Source organism: Cotesia glomerata, linkage group LG2, assembly GCF_020080835.1.
Source record: "Cotesia glomerata isolate CgM1 linkage group LG2, MPM_Cglom_v2.3, whole genome shotgun sequence".
Classification (NCBI taxonomy): domain Eukaryota; kingdom Metazoa; phylum Arthropoda; class Insecta; order Hymenoptera; family Braconidae; genus Cotesia; species Cotesia glomerata.
In genome coordinates this window covers 3272836-3292455 of record NC_058159.1, presented here as the reverse complement: position 1 = coordinate 3292455, position 19620 = coordinate 3272836, and the positions used below count along the sequence as shown (strand labels likewise).

Sequence of the window (19620 nt, the reverse complement as noted above, 5' to 3'; positions counted from 1 at the left end):
AATTTATTTACATTTTTCCTCGGTATTTATAATTTATTCACTTTTAAGCTTTTTTTTTGCTTACCGAGCATTAATTTACGGCAAAATTATTATTATTAGAAATCTCGGGGATGTTTGCAGTAAAAGAATATTTTAACTGTTGATTAATTTATTTATTTGGAAACAATTTATTCATTAATTAAATTGAACTAAATATTTTTCAACAACTAAGAAATTTTTTTTTAAAAGTACATTTATTAACAGTTAATAAATTGTGTTCTATTAATGACGTGTGAAATATCAATAAATATTTTTTAACTGTTGAATATTTTGAATCACAATTAAAAAAAAAATCATTTATTAAAAGTTGATGAAAATCTTATAAAATTTTAGCAAATTGTTTTATCAGAACACTTAGTAAAAATATTGATTTATAGAATTTTCCTTCTCACCTTGATGACAAGAAGTTTTATCTGAAATGTCCCCAGCGTAACGAAAAATTTTCAAAATAATCATAAGATTGTCTTATTCGGTGACCACGTAGTTTTCCTCGGCTCGGCACAAAGGAACAGGATGATCAGGAATAAGAATCTCGGACGTTATCTCCCCCGCAAATATATATTAATGCGGCGTGATATATCTCTTAGCGGTCTTGAGGGACAAAACCTTAAATATTGTATAAGTTGGTCCACGGCGCTCCGCTGGGACTAAATCTCGGTGATAGATCGTCCGCCGCTGACTGTCATAACAACTCACAAATGTTTTTCTTAATAATATACCTTTGCTTCGTATCACTAATAATTCATTCTATTCCCGCTCAACATTTGGATAAAACATTCTTTTCTCCTACTCAAACTTTCTAACTATACAAAAAATGAATTATAATTTCCTATACAATTTTTTTTACAATTATTACATTTATTTATTATAAATTGACAATTAAAATGTGACCTAACATCACTAAAAAATATTTTAATTCTTCTAATTTTAAAACCTGAAATAAATTAGAATTAATTTTTTATTCCAAAATTCAAAATTTTTTCTTAAAAAAACAATAATAACTTCCACAATAATTAAAGATTAACAGTAATTTTATAAGCTATATTATTACTTTTTAATTTGTAATAATTATTAATTTTACAATAAAAAAATAATTTGTCACTCTAAATTATTAAAAATTTCTCTAATTTAATTCCAAAGAGTACTAAAATTTTCTACGTCCATAATTCCAACAATAAAAAAATTAATTAATTAAAAAAGCTAAAATTAATAAACAGATTCTAATTAGACACCCTTTGCCCTTATATTCTAGCATGATCAAACAGGGAGAATACTTATATATTCCACTTAGTCGTTTGGGCTCCTTGATCTTAATTTGCCGCGGGACAAATTTCGCGGTGCGCGTTATTGGATTCGTCCTGATAATTCGCTCCTAAATCATCGCACGGTACAAAGTTGACTAAACTCCCCTTCCGTTTCTATTCCCTTCTAGTAGCTCGTTGCAGGTCATGAACACGTATATGTATAATATAAGATAAACGTTAGAGGGTTAGCAATATAACGCGGCTCTAATTTTCGCGTAGTCTCGGCGGAGTCGTGGATTATGCAGGACCAAAGGGTTCTAATTCTCGCGGGACGTGTGCGTCTACACACCGTGACACTACTTGCCCTTTGTAAGTGAAGAACAGAACCTAATACCACAACATTTACCGATTTAATTTCACCGCTAGACTTATGCGTCGTCTTTCGTCTTTGATCTTCGGTCTTAATCTTGAGATTCGATAGTCAATTTTTTGTTTTTCATCCCAGTCTTTCTTGAGTCTTTACAGTCTCAAGCCATTGAACCTTGTGTTATATTAATATTAATATATAAATTGATATCATACCGTAAATAAGCTTGGAAATCGGTAAATACGAGAAATTTCGTGGAAAAGATAAACGCAGGAGAAGATACCACTCATGTAAGTGGAAGTGCTCGAGTGGTGGTGATATATTTAATGAAGGAGGTTATCGACATGACAACCGGCCTATGACATCGATCAGTCTATGTCAAGTTGTTGTATTATCGTTAAACATTAAACATTAATTATTATTGCTTTCTTGACACATTCATTATCATTAATGCCTTTATAAAATATCATCACTCATTATTGTATTATAATTTATAATATATATGCTCTCGTATTTTTTACACGATACTTAAATAAAATTGTCAAGACAAAGTACAACAATTTATTGATTAATTTTTATTTTAAATGTTGTAATAAATTACGCTGCATAAGCTTGTTTTTCATTTTTTTTTCTTTATTTATGAATTATCTTTAGAAACAGGTTGCTCAACGGTTATTTCCACCCGGAAAATTTTGCCTATGTATATTTCGTTTTACGGGTTTTAGTCTAAACACCCGCTCGTCAATAGTGTAAACTACTACTGACAAAATCCAGGAGCTAACTCAGATACCAGAGGAATAATTTTAGATTATTTAAATTTAGTTTATGTTTTTTTTTGTCACACATTTTTAGTTTTGTTTTATTATATTGATAAATTGTAAAACATCGTAAAATTTTTGATGATTTTTTTCCTAATCATAATCATAAAAATTTATGAATACTACAGTGGCGCAAAAAAACTGACTAATTTTTTTTTTTGAGTCTCGAGCAAAAAAATGTTTGTTTTTGATGTTTTAAGAGCTCTCTCTGTTTTTCCTGAAAGTTTCAGTTCAAAATGTGAATTTTAAAAGGTCGCTCATAATTTTTTTTTAATTTATTAGTGACTATTGAATTGGATTAGCATTTTTTGACTCTAAAATTTAAAAAAAATTATGAGCGATCTTTCAAAATTTAAATTTTGAATTGAAACTTTCAGGAACTTATTTTTTTTTGGTCTATAAAATTACAACGTAACGAGAAAAAAAATTAAAAAAAAAAAAATTTCGATTTTTGACGATTTTTGAAATTAAAAAAAATTTGGAGCGACCTCTTAAAATTTTTTTTTAAGCTGTTCTTTGGAGAGAGCTCTTAAAACATCAAAAACTGACATTTTTTCACTCAAGGCTAAAAAAAAAATAGTCGGATTTTTTGCGCCACCCTAATGAATACTTCATACAAATAGATCAATTTTTAGATTAATTTTAAATTATAATGTCTATTGACAAAATAGTAATTAATAAATGAATTGAAAAAAAATTTTTTTAGGTTCTATAAAGCAATATTAATGACAATTTTTTTTTTCGGTACTTAAATTCGATCTTTAAATTTCATTATTAATAATTTAAGCGACTATCAAATTTAAATGACTAAATATCACTTGCTGTACAATTTTCGTCCATTTAAAATTAAAAAAATTTTCTTTTATTTTGAAAAGCAGCAAAATTCATCAAAATCTAAAAAGCAAAATTAATAATATCGCTAATTATTAATTAATAATCAATATAAGTACATTTGACAATTGAAACTCAAGAAAAAACTAGCGTAATAGTATAATGTCAAATAATAACATAAGTTAGATAGAATATGTACAATAAAATTCAGCCGTCAAGGAGCCGGTTGATGCGATTGCGTTTGGAGGTTTTATGGATCATCAAAGAGATTTACCGGCAAGCCGTTCCGCAACCCGCTGGTAATTAAACCGTCGTATCAGCTCCATACCACGTTGAGATGCTCAGTGTCGTCGCAGATTTTGCCCTTTGACTTTTATCCAACTCCGTGACTGATTTCCAACAACCAGTCATTGTTTCTTTTTTTATTTATTTAATTAACTCGGTATATACTTAATAAATTAAAAAAAAAAATATATGATCTACAAAATGTAACATTCAAGTATTAAATTTGCGTGTTCGCGTTAATTATACGACAGAGTAATACTTGATAGCATGTAAAATAATTTAAATAAATAATACCTTAAAGAACGGAACTACAGAGGACTAAAAAGTACACGTTGTATACATAAATAAATATTTAGGACTTTTATTACCCAGAGAAATTATTATTATATCTATTAGTTTAATATTTGTGTTACTGGTGTTCGTAAAAGTAAAGACTCAAGACTTGGACTCGCTACAAATTAAATGCTCTTATAGGCTGTTAGAAATTTCGCGGAGAGACGATGATATCGCGAGTCACGAAATAGGGGTACGCCTTACCTGCTTAGTTGGGTTATATGACTTACAAATAACTCCACCGCGATCCAATTAGATTGTGACTTTATTAAAATGTGAATGCAAATATGTAAATCATTATAATTTTTTCCGTTTCATTATAATCTTTTATATTAAAAATAGATGCTCGAATATTATGTGATTTAATTAAGAGTGAAAAAAATAAGCTTTTTTGAATTGATGTAAGAGGAAAAATTTTGAATCGAGTAAAATTTACTTTATTTAATTAAATAAAAGATACTTTTTCAAAATTCTCATTCGATAATGTGAGATTTAACTACACAGTAAAAAATTTTGCGTCATTGCATCAAAAAATTTGGTGTTAAAAATTTTTATGTTAAATATTTAACACTTTTTTGTGTTGATTTAACAGAATAAATGTTAAATTTACACATAAAAGTGTTAAATATTTAACACAAAAATTTTTAACTCTGTTTTTTGACGCAATGACGCAAAATTTTTTGCTGTGTAGAATTTCTCGACGGTTTAAAATTTGAATTGAAACTTAAAAATATTCATTGAATAAATTTTCATCATTTGGGCTTTTAAAATTTTCCAGATGAAAATAAATTCAAAATTTAATTTTAAGAAAATCAAATTTTAATTTAGTTTATACACTCTTTATTATTAAAAATTTTAATTTGATTTATTAAGATGAAATATTTTATTATCTAAAATAAAATAAAAAATTTTTAAACCAAAAAAAAATCAATTAAAAAATTTTTTCTCTCAAATCAACTTAATTTTTTAATTTAAGTTTCATTAAAAACAAAAATTTTGAATTTTAATCATAAAAAAAAGAACAACTATTCAAAGAAATGTCTTGAGTAAACAATTATATGTCCAGTGAGAAAAAGTAATTAGATTAAGCTTTAATTGCAAGCAGCTCATTGTGCCTCGTAACCATGAAAAGCTCGTCTGTCTCCGAGGTGCAGTTCTAAGCTTGTATTTACATCTCTCCTGAGAGACAAAGGCCCTCTTTCTCCTTTCTTCTCTTACGGACACAGGGAGCAATAGCAAAAGAGCCGCGAGGGCTCCAGGAAGGACCTGATGGCTAAAGAACCCCTTTCGCAGCAGTTTACCATTCCCTCTGGTCGTCTTAAAAGAAAGGGTTAATTAAAAACAACAAAAGCATCCGCGCCATTAGCGGTCGTTTGTATGCGAGCCAATTATGTTATTTTTTATTTCTTTTTTCTTCCCGTTATCAAGAAAGCTTAACCCATCGCCCATCGCGCTAACAAGTTAACTCATTTTATTTTCTACGATATAAGACAACATTTTTAGTTATTAATTTTTATCATCAGTAAGGTAGAAGCCCCAGTATATGATCATGTACCAGTATATGATCATATATTGGGGCTTTTACCTTACTAAAATTATCAATTATTAAATTACTAACTAATTATCTATAATTTTCTAACAGAGGATTATTTTTATAATAAATCCAAAAATTGACTTTGAAAAAATTAATTGATGCTTTTTAAAATAGGCGAAGGTATTATTATTATCAAATGTAAGTTAAAAAATAAAAAATAAATGAAAGGTAATAATGACTTAAAGAAGATGTAAAAATAATTAAATACTGTCGGCACTTTGTCGCGGTCACGAAACTGTCAATCACCTGCAATACCAGGCGACACATTAATTAAAATTTATTTCATCGCTTTATGACCACATTACAATGTATAAACTTTGTGGTTTAAAATGTAATAATAAAAAAAAATAAAATAAAATAAAAAACATCCGACCTCTGACTTTTATTGAGATCCTATCCGTGTTTTTTATTGGCCACCATCGTACTTATATGTACATTTAAATGTGACGAGTTAAAAATTTAAAAGCAGAGGTAGCAATCAAAGATTTATCCGAGTTTTTATTTAGTATCACGTACGGAGTATAAATTACCCTTTTCCGGTCCAGTGAAAAAGCAGCAGCCGAAATGGCCGTCCGTTTATTCGTGGGTGATGGATTCAAAAAGTCTGTATAGTATAGTATTAGAGAGAGAGAGAGAGGAGTAAAAAGACAAGCGACGTGTGTATGTGAGAGGACTTGCAAAATTCCGAGACTGATAAAATACTGCGGTAATAGTTGATACAAGTGCTGCACAGACTCTGCTGTGTGTCAGTATTATTACACACGGAGATATTACATAGACGAGATATCCCTAGATATATTGGCGCACATTACGGCTAACATATGTTCATGAAAACATTTTCACGTCATTTATTCTGGAGCAGTGATTACGGTGAAAAATATGAGTGTACGCGGATGATGATTATAAACAAGCCCACCCGTACAGTTCGGTCATCGCTTACCTCCGATTTATATTTATATACGCGTTCCAGGATTATTTAATTAATCCGCGTAATTGCCGATTATTACACGGTATGTCGGTACTCTCTACCTCATCCTTGTTCTCATTTCAATCGCTGATGTTTTGCTTGTAATTAATTACGCTTTTTTTTGTTTTAAAAAATTATCTCGTCATTTTTATTTTTTTTTGTTATTATGTCAATTATTATTTATTATTAGTAATATTTTTATCATCACTGTTAACTCTTTCTTGAAGAGAATCTAATTAAAGATAATTAAGCTTAGTAATTTTATAATTCTTTGTTTTGGCTCAACTATTTCAAACTTTGTTTATGTACTCTAATATTATTTATTTTAATTTTTTTATATTTAAAAAATTTTTTTAAAAAACCTAATTAAATATTATAAATAAAAAATATTATTTTTATCTTTAAACTTAATATCTAAAAATTCAACTGTCTTATAGGGAGAAGATTCAGCGACCATGCGCCGCCTGTCGGATATTTTCGGAACTATATTTAATTAAAAAATTATTTCTGAGCACATTTGACTATATAAGATCTAATATGCCCATATCAAGACATATATGAGCATGAAAAAATTTATATAGACATGTTTATTTCCATTTTATTATACGGCCATATGGAAAGTTTTTTTTACGAGTACACAGAAAAAAAAATGTTCTTGAATCCAGTATATAATTTTGAAGAACTTTATCTTCTTGATTTGAGTAAAAAAATTCTTAAACTAAGAAATTTTTACTTGGTTTAAGTAAATTTTACTTGATTCAAGAATTTTTCATCTTGATTCAAGACAATTACCCTTTTCAAAATTATTTTCTTGGTTCAAGAATTTTCCTCTCGAATCAAGTTAATTTTTTTTTCAGTGTAGAAATCTATGAAAATATAAATAAAATATTTAGTGTAATTTTTAGGATAAAGGTAACATAAGTATACGTAAAAATTAAATAAAGTCCCGGGGGACTTTATCTTATATTCGGAAGTATTGACCCTCATGGCGACATCGTTTGTCATACACGTCGACTCGGATATTTATTTCCGATGGCAGTTGATACAAGTGTAAGTGTAGATGAAGATAAGTGACGGGGGTCAAATCAGAGCGAGGTGCCAAAAATATTTTCATTTTCCCTTTTTCCTTTTTTTTTATCTAATCTATCCTACATGTACGCTGAGACAAATAACTTATCCGTCCGTGTCGGTCTTCGAGCAAACATTAATCTGTATCAGCCGCCCCATCAATGTTTAATCGTAATTGAGAAATAGCTGATATTGAGATACCGTAAATGTAGGTTCAAAAATTGTTTTATTAATTTTCTTTTTTGGGATGGAATTCCTCCTTATATTAAATATATTGTAAAGTTTAAATTGCTATAATTTAATGGGTTAGGGTTATAATAAAGAAATAATCAACAAGATGTAAATATAAAAGGCGACAGTGCAAAAAGTGATAAGACGATGACAGAAAAGCGTTTAACAGATTCACCGGGATATTATGTTATATTGAGAAGGGGAACAGACGCGTGGCGTCGTAAAGCGCCGCGGCGCCTCGGTGTTTACAGCCCCGGCCCACCAACCTCGTAGCGATATGTTGGTGTTATGTTAGTATTATACTGGGTGTTAGTCTGCGTATGTAAGCTCATATTATATTATATCAAGTAAAGTCTATTTTTAATCTGACGTCATTCTATCGCCTGTCTCGGCTAAACCGCACCAGAAGAACTAAACAGCTCTCTACTCCCGACAGTTTAAATTGCGGTTCCATTTAATGTCCTTTGAATTACTTACTACCAACTATCATCTGCTAAAACGATTATTAAAACTACATTTAAATTATTTTGGTAAAAAAAAATTAGTCGCGTGCAGTGTGTGCCTAACTTTTCTACAATAAATTTATTTCTACCAAAATTAGATTTCACGTAAATCAATACGAAATGTATGACATCTTAAAAGTTAGTAAGAATAATAAGTCTTAATAAAGTAACAAGATGAATTGATGCATTAGCTACGAAGGGACGCACGTTGTTTCTCTAATCAAAAAAAAAAAAAAAAAAAAAAAAAAAGGAAAATCAGCATTTATATAATATAATATGATACATCGTCATTAGCATTATTTCAATATTAGAACAAATAGTCCCTGCGAAAAGTTTTAAAAAGGCCTCTACTCTACTCTACTCCCTTAGCGCACCCCCTGTCGATCGAAAGCGCCCGAGGTGTTCTCGCCGTACCCGGGAAGCTCACCACCCCCATGCTGTTTATTAGCGAGGTTGTCACTTCGGTAACGCCTCTCCTGATTTATAAACCTCTAAAATGCATGTAATGTATAATGTATAATAATAAGATACCGATCCCACAACTCTCTTTGTCTCTACTTTGTTCGACTCAACCCGCCGCCAGGGGTGCTGGCATGTAGATTGCTCCAGCTGCCCTTACAGATGTAACCACCAGATGGTTGGATTTTTAATCCATCATTTCTTAATTTTACATTAAACTCCAATATTCGATTGCCCAGTAATTATTGTAATTTGTAATATTTATGTCTTTTTTTTCTTTAGAACTTCGAAAGGTGCTAACGATTAATGTTCTACAAAATAATTTTATTATACGTTTTGTTTGAAATTATAATAAAATTTTATTCTCAATAATTTGTATTTTTTTCTAATTTATAAAATTTTTTTTATTTAAAAATTGTATTTCTTCAAAATTGAATAAAAAGTTTGAAATTTATTAACAGAAAAAAGATATAAAATTTTCTAATTTATTTTTTCAATCTTCTTTATATTAAATTATCAATTTTCTCGATGCTCTGTCGATCAAAATATTCAACGGACTCACTTTTAACCAATATAAATATATATTATACAACAATTTGAAATTATAATTATTCAATCAACGACTAAAAAAAGGCTGTTATGTATCTAATAAATTTATAAAAAGTCTGAAATCATTAAGAGCGACTTCATCACTCATGTGGACACTCAGAAGATCGTCCCGAGGCGGAGGCAGCACGACTGGACCCCGAGGCTGATTTTTCTTGGTACTGAAGGAACGATAAATAAAATATCGAGGGATAGACACTCTTCAAACCAGCGACACACACACGTGTAATATAATATAGAGATGCAGGAGTGTAGAGTGTAGAGCGCGAGATGGCAAATGAAAAATGCCCAGACGATCAATGTAAATATATTCATGATGTGGGGTGTAACGGGTAGTCTCTTACTCACTCTCTTCTCATGTATACATGCATACATATATACAAGCTCCTTATCCAATACACTAACCCATAAGGGTACGATGGGGTTTCGCCCGTCAAGGACCCGATGGCAGTTGGACGGCACATAATTCATCCTTTGGCAGCTCATTACAATTTTAAAAAAATCTTTTGTCAGCTCACTCTCGATTCGGTCTCGGTTGCCCAAATAAAACCATCTGATTCGGTATCTCGGCTCCTTTATTATTATATTGCGTCTCTGCTCTCTACTCTCTTATGTATATAATATCTATATACATGTTATGTGCTGTTATATTCCTGCTCGATGAAAATAAATAAAATGTTGACATGACATTTTAAGTAGCGTCACTATAAATAACTTTTAATAAATATTCCTTGTGCGTGTTCATCCAAGACTGAGTTAAGACACTGGAGAACAAAAAGTGTCTTAAAATGTGTGTACAAATTAGTAAACATTTTTTATTACAATAGGTAATATTGACGAGGTGGTGATGTGCAATTTTTATAAGTACACTGATAGAAGGATTTATTTATAGTTAAAAATATTTGTTAATATTTAACAAATCATTTATTAGAGATCACTTTTTAGCCCTTAATTAATAAATATTTATTAGTATTGAAAAAAATATATTAATATTTAATAAATGAATATCAGATTTTTTAAATACAAACAAATAATTTTAAATACTAAGAAATATTTGTTTAATACTAAAAAGTGGTCTCTAATAAATGATTTGTTAACTATTAACAAATATTTTTTAATACAAATAAATCTTTCTATCAGTGTAGGGGAGTAATTTAAATTTTTCTGTTTGGGATAGATCAAAATAGCGGATTTTTACTACATTAAACAATTTTAATAATTGAACCAAAAAAGTTAACTTTATTCAAATAGAAAAATTCTTGAACTAAGTTTTTCTTTAAATAGATTTTACGTGATCCAGAAATTTTTTGTCTTGATTTAAAATAAAAAATTTTTTCGCAAAAGTTTTCTCTCTCAAATTAAGTTAATTTTTCTATCAATAGATTTTTTTTTATCTAACTTCTGGTCAACTTTTGTATATATATTTTATTTTTGTACTATATTTCTTAATTTTAATAAAAATACATAAAAAATTACTTGATTTAAAATAAATTTTTCACATATTTAATTAAATTTAAAATGTGCAAAAAAATCAGACAAAAATAATTAATAATTTATAATTAAAAAAATTTTTTTAATTAAATTTGAAATATTTCAACATATTTCTAAAACAATTTAAAAAAATGTTTCCTTAATTACAAAAAAATAGTATAATTAATCGCTTTTTGCATTAATTGATTATTTTTTTTTTTTTTTCTACAATGGAAGTAAATTTTTGACTCTTTTTTTATAATAAAAAAAAAAGACAGAAGTTGTGCAATAACCTCGTATGGGCAACGAAAAATCTCTAGGGACTCGGTCAGTGAAATTTATATGTATTCCATACCTTGGTTGAAGAAGCGGTTCCAATCTATCGGGTCAAGCAGACGGAATTTTAAACGCCGTTTCCGATATCACAATATTATTCATTTTTTTATTTTATTCCTCACGAATTCAAGGCACCAAGTACCAACGGTGTGCTATACTACAGTGCAGTAAGATCTTAGATATATTGTATGGTGTTATACAATCGACAGTTCACCTAGTGTAGTGTAGGGAGCTGTAAAACTTACGAGGGCATAAAAATATAAAAGTCCAGTACAGGTTGCAAGAAGTTTAAATGGAAACATAAATATATATGAGCTACAATATAATGTAATATAATATAATAGTATAAAGCATGGTCAGAATGAGGACGAAGGAGCTAAGGAAGGGGGCACTGGTCATCCGTAGAAAATTGAATTCCGTCCCCAAGGACTAGGATGAGCTATGTCGACATTTAGAAACAAATATGCCCTTTATTTCAGCAATTTATGGCTGACCGAGGGCGGAAAACGCTTCCGAGAATTCTAAATTCGATTGTAATTTATAATTTTAATTTGGACTTACCGTGGAGGACCCATCCGTGGTGACACTTGTCGCAGTACCGGAGGTGGCGCTTCCCAGGAGTGAACGAGTCGCAGGTACAGCCAGTCAAAGTGCATCGGATTGACTGCAAAAGAAGCAATTACAAATTGTAGATTGTAGATTGGTATGAGTGTGAGCGATTGGATAAAATAAACTTATTTGGCGAGTGAGAGATGGGGTGTGGTCATCCTGAAAATTAGTGACCGGGGTTATAAGACCCAAAGGAAAACGGATTTTAAGGAACCGAATATCGCCCTCGTAAAATTGAAATTAATCCCGAGGGAATTCTGAAGATATTCCGTTTATTATCGCTTTACATATTTGGTTTTTATAGGATCAAATGCATCCGAGGGTGGAAATTGTGATTGTCTTTGGTTGTGGGGATAAATTTTTGGGTTTTTAAATTTTTGTTGTAAGTTATACAAAAAAAATAAAATTTAATTAAATCGAGGAAATTTTTTGAAAAAGTTTTTTTGGAGCAAGAAGAAATTATATTGAAAATAAATTTTTTGGCTCAATAATAGTTTACTAACCTACAAAAATTTACATCTCAATCAATTAAAAATTTGATTCAGATTTCAAAAATGCATTCAAAAAAAATAATAGTATCAAAAAAATAGGTTTAAAAATTTTATGATTATTGCTTTATATTTTAAAATAGATGGCCTAATTTTTTAATCAAGAAAAATTTCTTAAATTAAGAATTTCTCTGCTTAATTCAACCAAATTAGAATTATTTTTCAAAATATTTTCTTAAAAAATTTTTCTCAATATATAAATTATTAAATTATCATATTAATTTTTTAAATAGGAATATATTAATCGATAAAGTTAATTAATAGTGAATAATGATTAATTATAAATTCTAAAACCCCAAAACTCGAGTTATCAACTAATAAAACATGCCATAATTAATGACTGGGAATATACGCAGCCAAAAGAATCAAAAACATTAAATTGATATGATTGAGAATTAAATGAAAGACCATTAGCATAAATATTTAAATTAGTTTTCTCACCATTGCCTAATGCTGGTAAGCTTTGTACGCACAAACTATCAGAGTAAAATTAGAGCTATCGGGTGGGTCCGCATATTGAATTGATACAGGTGCAACAACAGTGTGGATCAACAAACACGGGCGTAGCAGTAACAGCAGCCAACAACCAGCAGCATCATCAATAGAAAATCTCAGAATACGTTACTATACTAGTTATTCGCCGCGTGGTTCCACGGATTAGTCCTACGTGTGCACGTTCGTGTTTAATAAACGCCATTAATCTGCGTTGATGATGCTTCTCGGAGTCAGATCACACTCACACACCCTCACATTTTCCATCCATAGATATTTTCATTGTGTATGTGTGTGTGAGGGTGGGGAAGGGAAGAGAAGGGGGAAAGCTCACGTGCTCGCCGGCAAATTAATACGGGCGAAATTAAACCTCAAGTATAAAGCTCCGATCGTGTGTGCATGCACTCTATATATATAACGCGGGTGGACGATATCCACGAGTGTATGGACGTACGAGCAGGCTATTAATGAGCTACGGGATTTAGGTGCGCCATTGCCACACCCACGATCGAACTAATAATCGTTTGTAGTGTACCAGGTCCACCGCATTATAAACCAGATACAAAATAATATCCCGAGCTCTACATATCATAAACTTCAACACTCAATCGGGTTTTATGCTCGGTGCTTATAAGTAATATAACTGATAAATATGAATTAGGTTTCGTATTAGGCATTAAGAATTATTAAAGATATTTATTAAACTAATTTTTTCATATAACTGATAAATATGAATTAGGTTTCGTATTAGGTATTAAGAATTATTAAAGATATTTTTTAAACTAATTTTTTTATATATCGAAAAAATTAATTAAAAAAAAATATTTTTAATCTTAGAACAAAATTATTTTTAAGAAAATTGAATAAATGATTTTTTTAATTTTAAACTTATTTTCTTGACTGATAAATTCAACACAGAAAAAAAAATTATTGATTGTTTATTAAATTTTTTTTAATAAAAAAAAAATTATTTTTAAGACAATTGATTGTTTTGCTTCAAGAATTTTTAAAAGGTATTTTTATACAAGATAAGATGGACTGGCAAAACCAAGTACTAAATTAACTGCATATATGTATATTTATTCTTATATATATTTGCCGTAAAATGTAAAATTCTAAATTTATTCTCGAATCCACGGAATAAGTCAACATACAAAATAAAGTACTACTTAAACGTTAACGGCTTGGAGTGTCGAGTGGGTTTAAAAGGGGAAAAAAAAATAAATTTTAAAGAATGAAATGCTGAAAACGTTTAGCACATTGTCGCAACCACAATGGCAATTTGGGTGATGTATTTGGCCATTACCGGGTCGGTTCTGGCGACGAGTTCAAATGTTGTGGAATTAACTTGTCGCTATTTCAACCCAATGGCTCTACTCCCCATACGTCTATACAGGATTATTTTTTGCTAATGCTGGTATAAATACAAAAATACGCTGGTATTATTTTAACGGCTTGTACGGCACGCGGCTGTGCCGCAGTTTTCTTGGGTGAAAAACGAGGTCGATAATAACGAAGCCACGCGGCGACTCGGAGACTTTTAGCTTTCTGTTATTTTATTATTATTATTATTATTACATGCGTGAGAGTGTGAGTGTTGGTGTGTGATGTATGAAAGGGGCAATATAAATATAAAATATAAATATAAAAGTACCGATAAATATATCTCGAGGCGACAAAATATCGTGGTATATATGTAATGTAATGTAAGAAAGGTTCCGGTGAGGGCTGTTGACGGACGACACCCTTAGGACCACTAAGTCATGAGCGAAGTTAACCCGAGCCTCTTGCTTTTATTTTTTATTCTTTCTTTTGCTTTTTTATGGCCCGTAAGAGCTCGATGTGTTATGACGGCAGCTCATTTTTTCTCGCGGCGATCTTGCCTCAAAGACCGAGAGACCCGTGAAATAATATCGTTCTGGCGCCCCCGCGATTGTCTGACCCGTGTACCGTAAAATTCTTCAGCATGTAAAATAAGCCAGTGCAAAATATATACATCGTTAAATGAACCAGACTACCATTGATTTCTAGGAAAATATTTATCGCGAAAGGGTGGACCGTCTAGTAACCCCTTGAGAGGACATTTTTTGTCACTAATTGGATTTTTTGCTTGGAAAGAACGAAATTTTAAACACTGATAGAAGGATTTAGTACAGAGTACTAAATTGATTTAGTAACAAAATTTTTATTCATTTATTTGGGAGAAACAAATATTTTGTACCCATCAATATTATTTATTACAGTTTAATAAATAATTTCTTTATATGAACAAAGCCTTATTACATGGAAATAAATATTTAGTTCCACCAAATAATATTTAGTAACAGGTACTAAATATTTCTTTGGCAAGTATTGTCGGTAGATGGCTATGCTTTAATTCCAATGTTTATGTGATACATAACCTATTCACTAACTCAGATTATTTTATTCAGCTCGATTTTGGGAGATTTATTAAACCTTTAAAAACACACATACTCCCAATAAATGTCTTCTATTTATGTCTTTTCTCAGTGGAGTTTAGTTTACATTTTTTAATTTGTCTATTATTGATATGTTAAAAACTTGTTTAATTTTAAATTTTATAAATGTCTCAAACAAAAAAATATAATTTAATGAGATTCTTTTCTTTATAATACCTTATATTTTTACTTAAAATTATTTATTTTAATTATTTTTATTTATTTTAAGTTAAAAAGTTAGGCTGTACGCTAAAATTAGTTAAAAAATTAATTTCTTTGATACCAATAAACGATTTATTGAGTAGCAATAAATAATTTGTTAAATACTACTAAATATTTATTTGATGGAACTAAATAGGCTTTAATAAATGATTTAGTGTACCTATTACTAAATATTTGGTAATGAAAGATTTGTTACTAAATCATTTAGTATCTGTTACTAAATCTTATTAAATAGAACTAAATCCTTCTATCAGTGGCCCACATTCAACTTTTTGATGCTTGAAAAATTATTTTACTAAAAAGTTTAATTTTTTAATTATTTAAAAAAAAAAAACTTAGAAAGGTTATTTTTGATTTTCTAACCCTTGAAAATATTTGTAAAAATTATCTGACGCAAAGGTTCAATGCTCAAGTCATTAAAAAAAATTTACCATTCAATTTGAAAGATTTTTCTCGGTAAAAAAACAAAGTGACTAAAAATAAATATAACATGACCTAATTGTCCGTAAAAAAAATTCATAATAACTTAATTATAAACTAAATGAAGCATAAATTAAAAACTAAACTTTGTAAAAGGTAAATAATGAATGTTAATCCCGTAATAGTAGATAATAAAGGTAAATTTAAGTTGAGCGTGTCCGGTGGGAAATGACCGCTTTGGCGGAAGGAAAATTGCTTTTTTTTGTGCCCTTCTGTTTCTGTATACCAGAATATGTGTATGAGGTTAATTTTTAGTGTCTTCTTTTCCACTGATGGGTTTTTTCTCTTCTCTAAAAAAGGCTCCACAGAAAAAGTATCAGGTTTAAATCTTTTTAGGCTTCCGGGGCAGCTAAGGGTTGAGACTTCCATCAGAATAAACACAATCCAGGTTCATCCTTCTTCCTTCATCGCGAACGCAGCGACAAAACATTAAATTACATTAGTAGAGAAAGAATAGAATTTTTTATGTCGCTTCACAGCATGCAAGAGATTAAACGTGTTTTTTATATCAGTCGATGAAAAATTTTATTAAATTTAGTGACGGAGGCGTCTCTATCTCTCTGTAGGTTTATTGTCTCGTGACTATCAAGAATATTAGAGTTGAATTAGATTTATATATACTAATATTACTATTAATGGTTAAAAAGGAAGGGCGCGACGTCAATTTCCGATTGGGTCGTCGTCGACGACATAAAAGATGAACCTCTGGACACGAATATAATCATAATTCATTATGTTTACATGTAAAAGCAATCGATAGTTTTTCTATCGTCTAGCGGGTAGAAGACACACCTTAGCTCGATCCACGGCTGTTAAAAGTAAAAAAATATATTACGTGATCCGTAATAGAGTAATGGGATGGCTAGGGGTGGTATTTATGAGCTACGAGACCTGCTGTGTTAAACTGGGACATAGTAATGTGTAAATGTGATGGTTTTAGCTTTCTTCAAAGAAAAGTTTTTGTAATTTACTGATGGTTCCTTGACACGGGACATTTTTTCTCGGTAAATAGTTATATTGTTTGAGAGTTTATGGTGATTGTTAGTATTTTCAAATGTGGAGTAGCTGTTTATTGTTTGTAGTTGTTGGAAATATTTTTATTTTTTTACTAAATTTGCTTGTTAATACACAGAAAAAAAGTTCACGAGCTAAGAAAATATTTTTCTCCTTAATTATTTTCTTGAGCGAAAAAAAGAATTTTTGTTTGAAACAGGAAATTTCACTTATTCCAACAAAATTAATACTCTTGCTTAAAGAAATACGTATCTTGATCCAAGAAAATTTATTTAAGTCAAGAAAATCGTGTTGTTTTGAGAAAATTCAGCCTCTTGCTCCAAAAAATTTAGTTCTTGATAGAAGTAAATTTTCTTGTCTTGAGAAAATTTCTCTCTTGCTCCAAAAAATTAAATATAAAAGTAGAAGTAAATTTTCATTAATATTTTTATTGATTAACATGTCAAATGGGAAGATCAAATAATATTGAATCATTTTTTTTCATTCAACATGTATAATTGCACGCTAAAATAATATAAAATGGGTATCAAATATTCAAGAGAAAAATTTTCTCAAGGGGAGAAAATTTTTTTTCAGCTAAAGTAAGTGGCGCTGCTTCCCTAAAGTATCTAAAAATCTTGATCAAATATAAAAATTTATTGTATCAAGTATTTATGATTATTTGAATAAAGAAAAAATTACTTCCACCAAAAGTAGAATTTCAAGAAAAATTTTTACTCCGGCCTTCCTTCCTTCAGGCAGCCGGAAATTTTTTTGAGCCAAGAATTTTGTTCTCCAGTCAAAAATTTATCTTTCTGTGTATTCTCAAAGTTTTTAAAACAGATGCTCGGAAAAAAAATTAGGAAAACGGTTGACCCTGAAGGCCATCCCTGCAACTTCCCGCCAATTCTATACCTAAACGCTTGAAATTGCACTTAAGACGTTTTTGAGCTCTTCGAGCTCATAAATACAATTTGTGTAATATTTTGAGCTCTCCGAGCTCGAAAAATAGCTTTTGTATGCTTTTGAGCTCTTTGAGCTCAAAAGTTTGATAGAAATTTGATAAAACACTATTTTTTGAATTTTCAAATCGCAATAACTTTTGAATGAATGAACCGATTGTCACGCGGTTGGTGGAATTCAACGCAGATTTTCAAGTTTCATAAAGAATCTTCAAGTTGAAATTGATAGAGCAAAAAATTTCGGAGTAATTCCGAAAAAACAATTTTTTCGGTTTTCTTTCGTCAACGATAACTCACGAACGAATCAACCGATTTTGACCGGACTAGTGGCGATCGACGTGGTTTTTTGATGTTAAGAGCTGATTAATTTTTGGAATTGATCGGTGAAGCCGTTTAAAAGTTATTCCAAAAAAATTTTTTTTTGTAGTTTTTTTGCGATTTCTCAAAATCTACCGGTCCGAATCGTTCCAAAGTATATTCAAAATCTAAGTCTGGTCAAGCCCTTTCGAATGGCACCAACCGCGATCAAATCGGTCAAGCTGTTCAAAAGTTATGAGAGGTTTACATACACACACACACACACACACACACACACACACACACACACACACACACACACATACATACATACATACAGACATGCAGACACTATCGCGGGATTAGTCAGGGAAGCTTCCTAGGACCTCGAAACGTCGAGATTCGATGAAAACTCGATTTTCGTAAAACGGGGTGAAAACAATAACTTCCCGATTTTTGAAAATCTTCGATTTTCTTAGCGGGAAGTTAAAAATTTACTTGACTTATAAGAAAACTAATTCTCTTTATTCACAAACATTCAAAAAAACTATCAAAAATAAAAAATAAAACTACAAAATTATAAATTTAAAAATAATTGTTCGATACTTGCAGACAAAAGGGCGTGAATCTATATAAAAAGAAACATAAGATAAAGATAATAAAAGCACGGGTGAGAGTGAGAGTCCAGGCGAGAGAGAAGAAGGCTAAAATCGGTCGATGTGTGATATATCGGCTCGTAAAAAATCCTAAGGAATAAAATATCTCTGCAGGATCTCGGGTTAAAGGTTGCGGTCGCCGAAAGGCCCTCTCTTCATCTCCGGCGCTGGAGGAGTGCGGGTCCATATTGGTACTCATGGTGCACGATGGGTGGAGAAAACTCCGGACTCTGAACAAGACGATGTGAGGAACAGTGCACATAATATTAAAGAATAATACAGGGCTGGAACAAGTGCGAACATTGTTAACGAGTCGCGTATTTTATGCATACCACGGAGTTATTGTTATAAACTCCCAAAGGGATTTTTTTTTTTCTTAAATGTTATCCGGAATAAACAAAGACTGAAAAATTGATTGCAAAAAATGTAGTTTAATTTCAAAGGAACTAAACTCGATGTTGTATTTTCTCCTTGGAGCAACTTCCAGTCGGCGGAATACAGCGTACAGTGTATTTATATATAATGGCGGTAGCATTCTGCTGGCATTCTCAAAGGATGTTGCGATGCAGCCCAAAATAAAAAGTTTGAGTAGCAAAAGTGGCGTCTGCCCGAAAAATGAACAAAAAGTAGATGAAAAATCCTGGAGGAAAAAGTCGCTTTATAACATGCCTCTCTCCATTTATTTTACACGAGTGCTTCCGGATATTTCAGGCACGTGGGGGGAGGCTCCGGTCAGAAGGTTCACTTCATG

At 30.6% G+C, this 19620-nt stretch overlaps 1 protein-coding gene across 2 annotated transcripts in view; it reads right to left on the bottom strand.

Moving 5' to 3' along the window:
- LOC123260063 overlaps positions 1–19620 on the bottom strand; it is a 174632-nt gene that overhangs the window by 109182 nt on the left and 45830 nt on the right. For both annotated transcript variants that reach the window (XM_044720986.1, XM_044720985.1), the window contains exon 3: positions 11713–11815. In XM_044720986.1, the coding sequence (XP_044576921.1) occupies positions 11713–11815 (103 nt within the window). The remainder of the gene's footprint in view (positions 1–11712; positions 11816–19620) is intronic.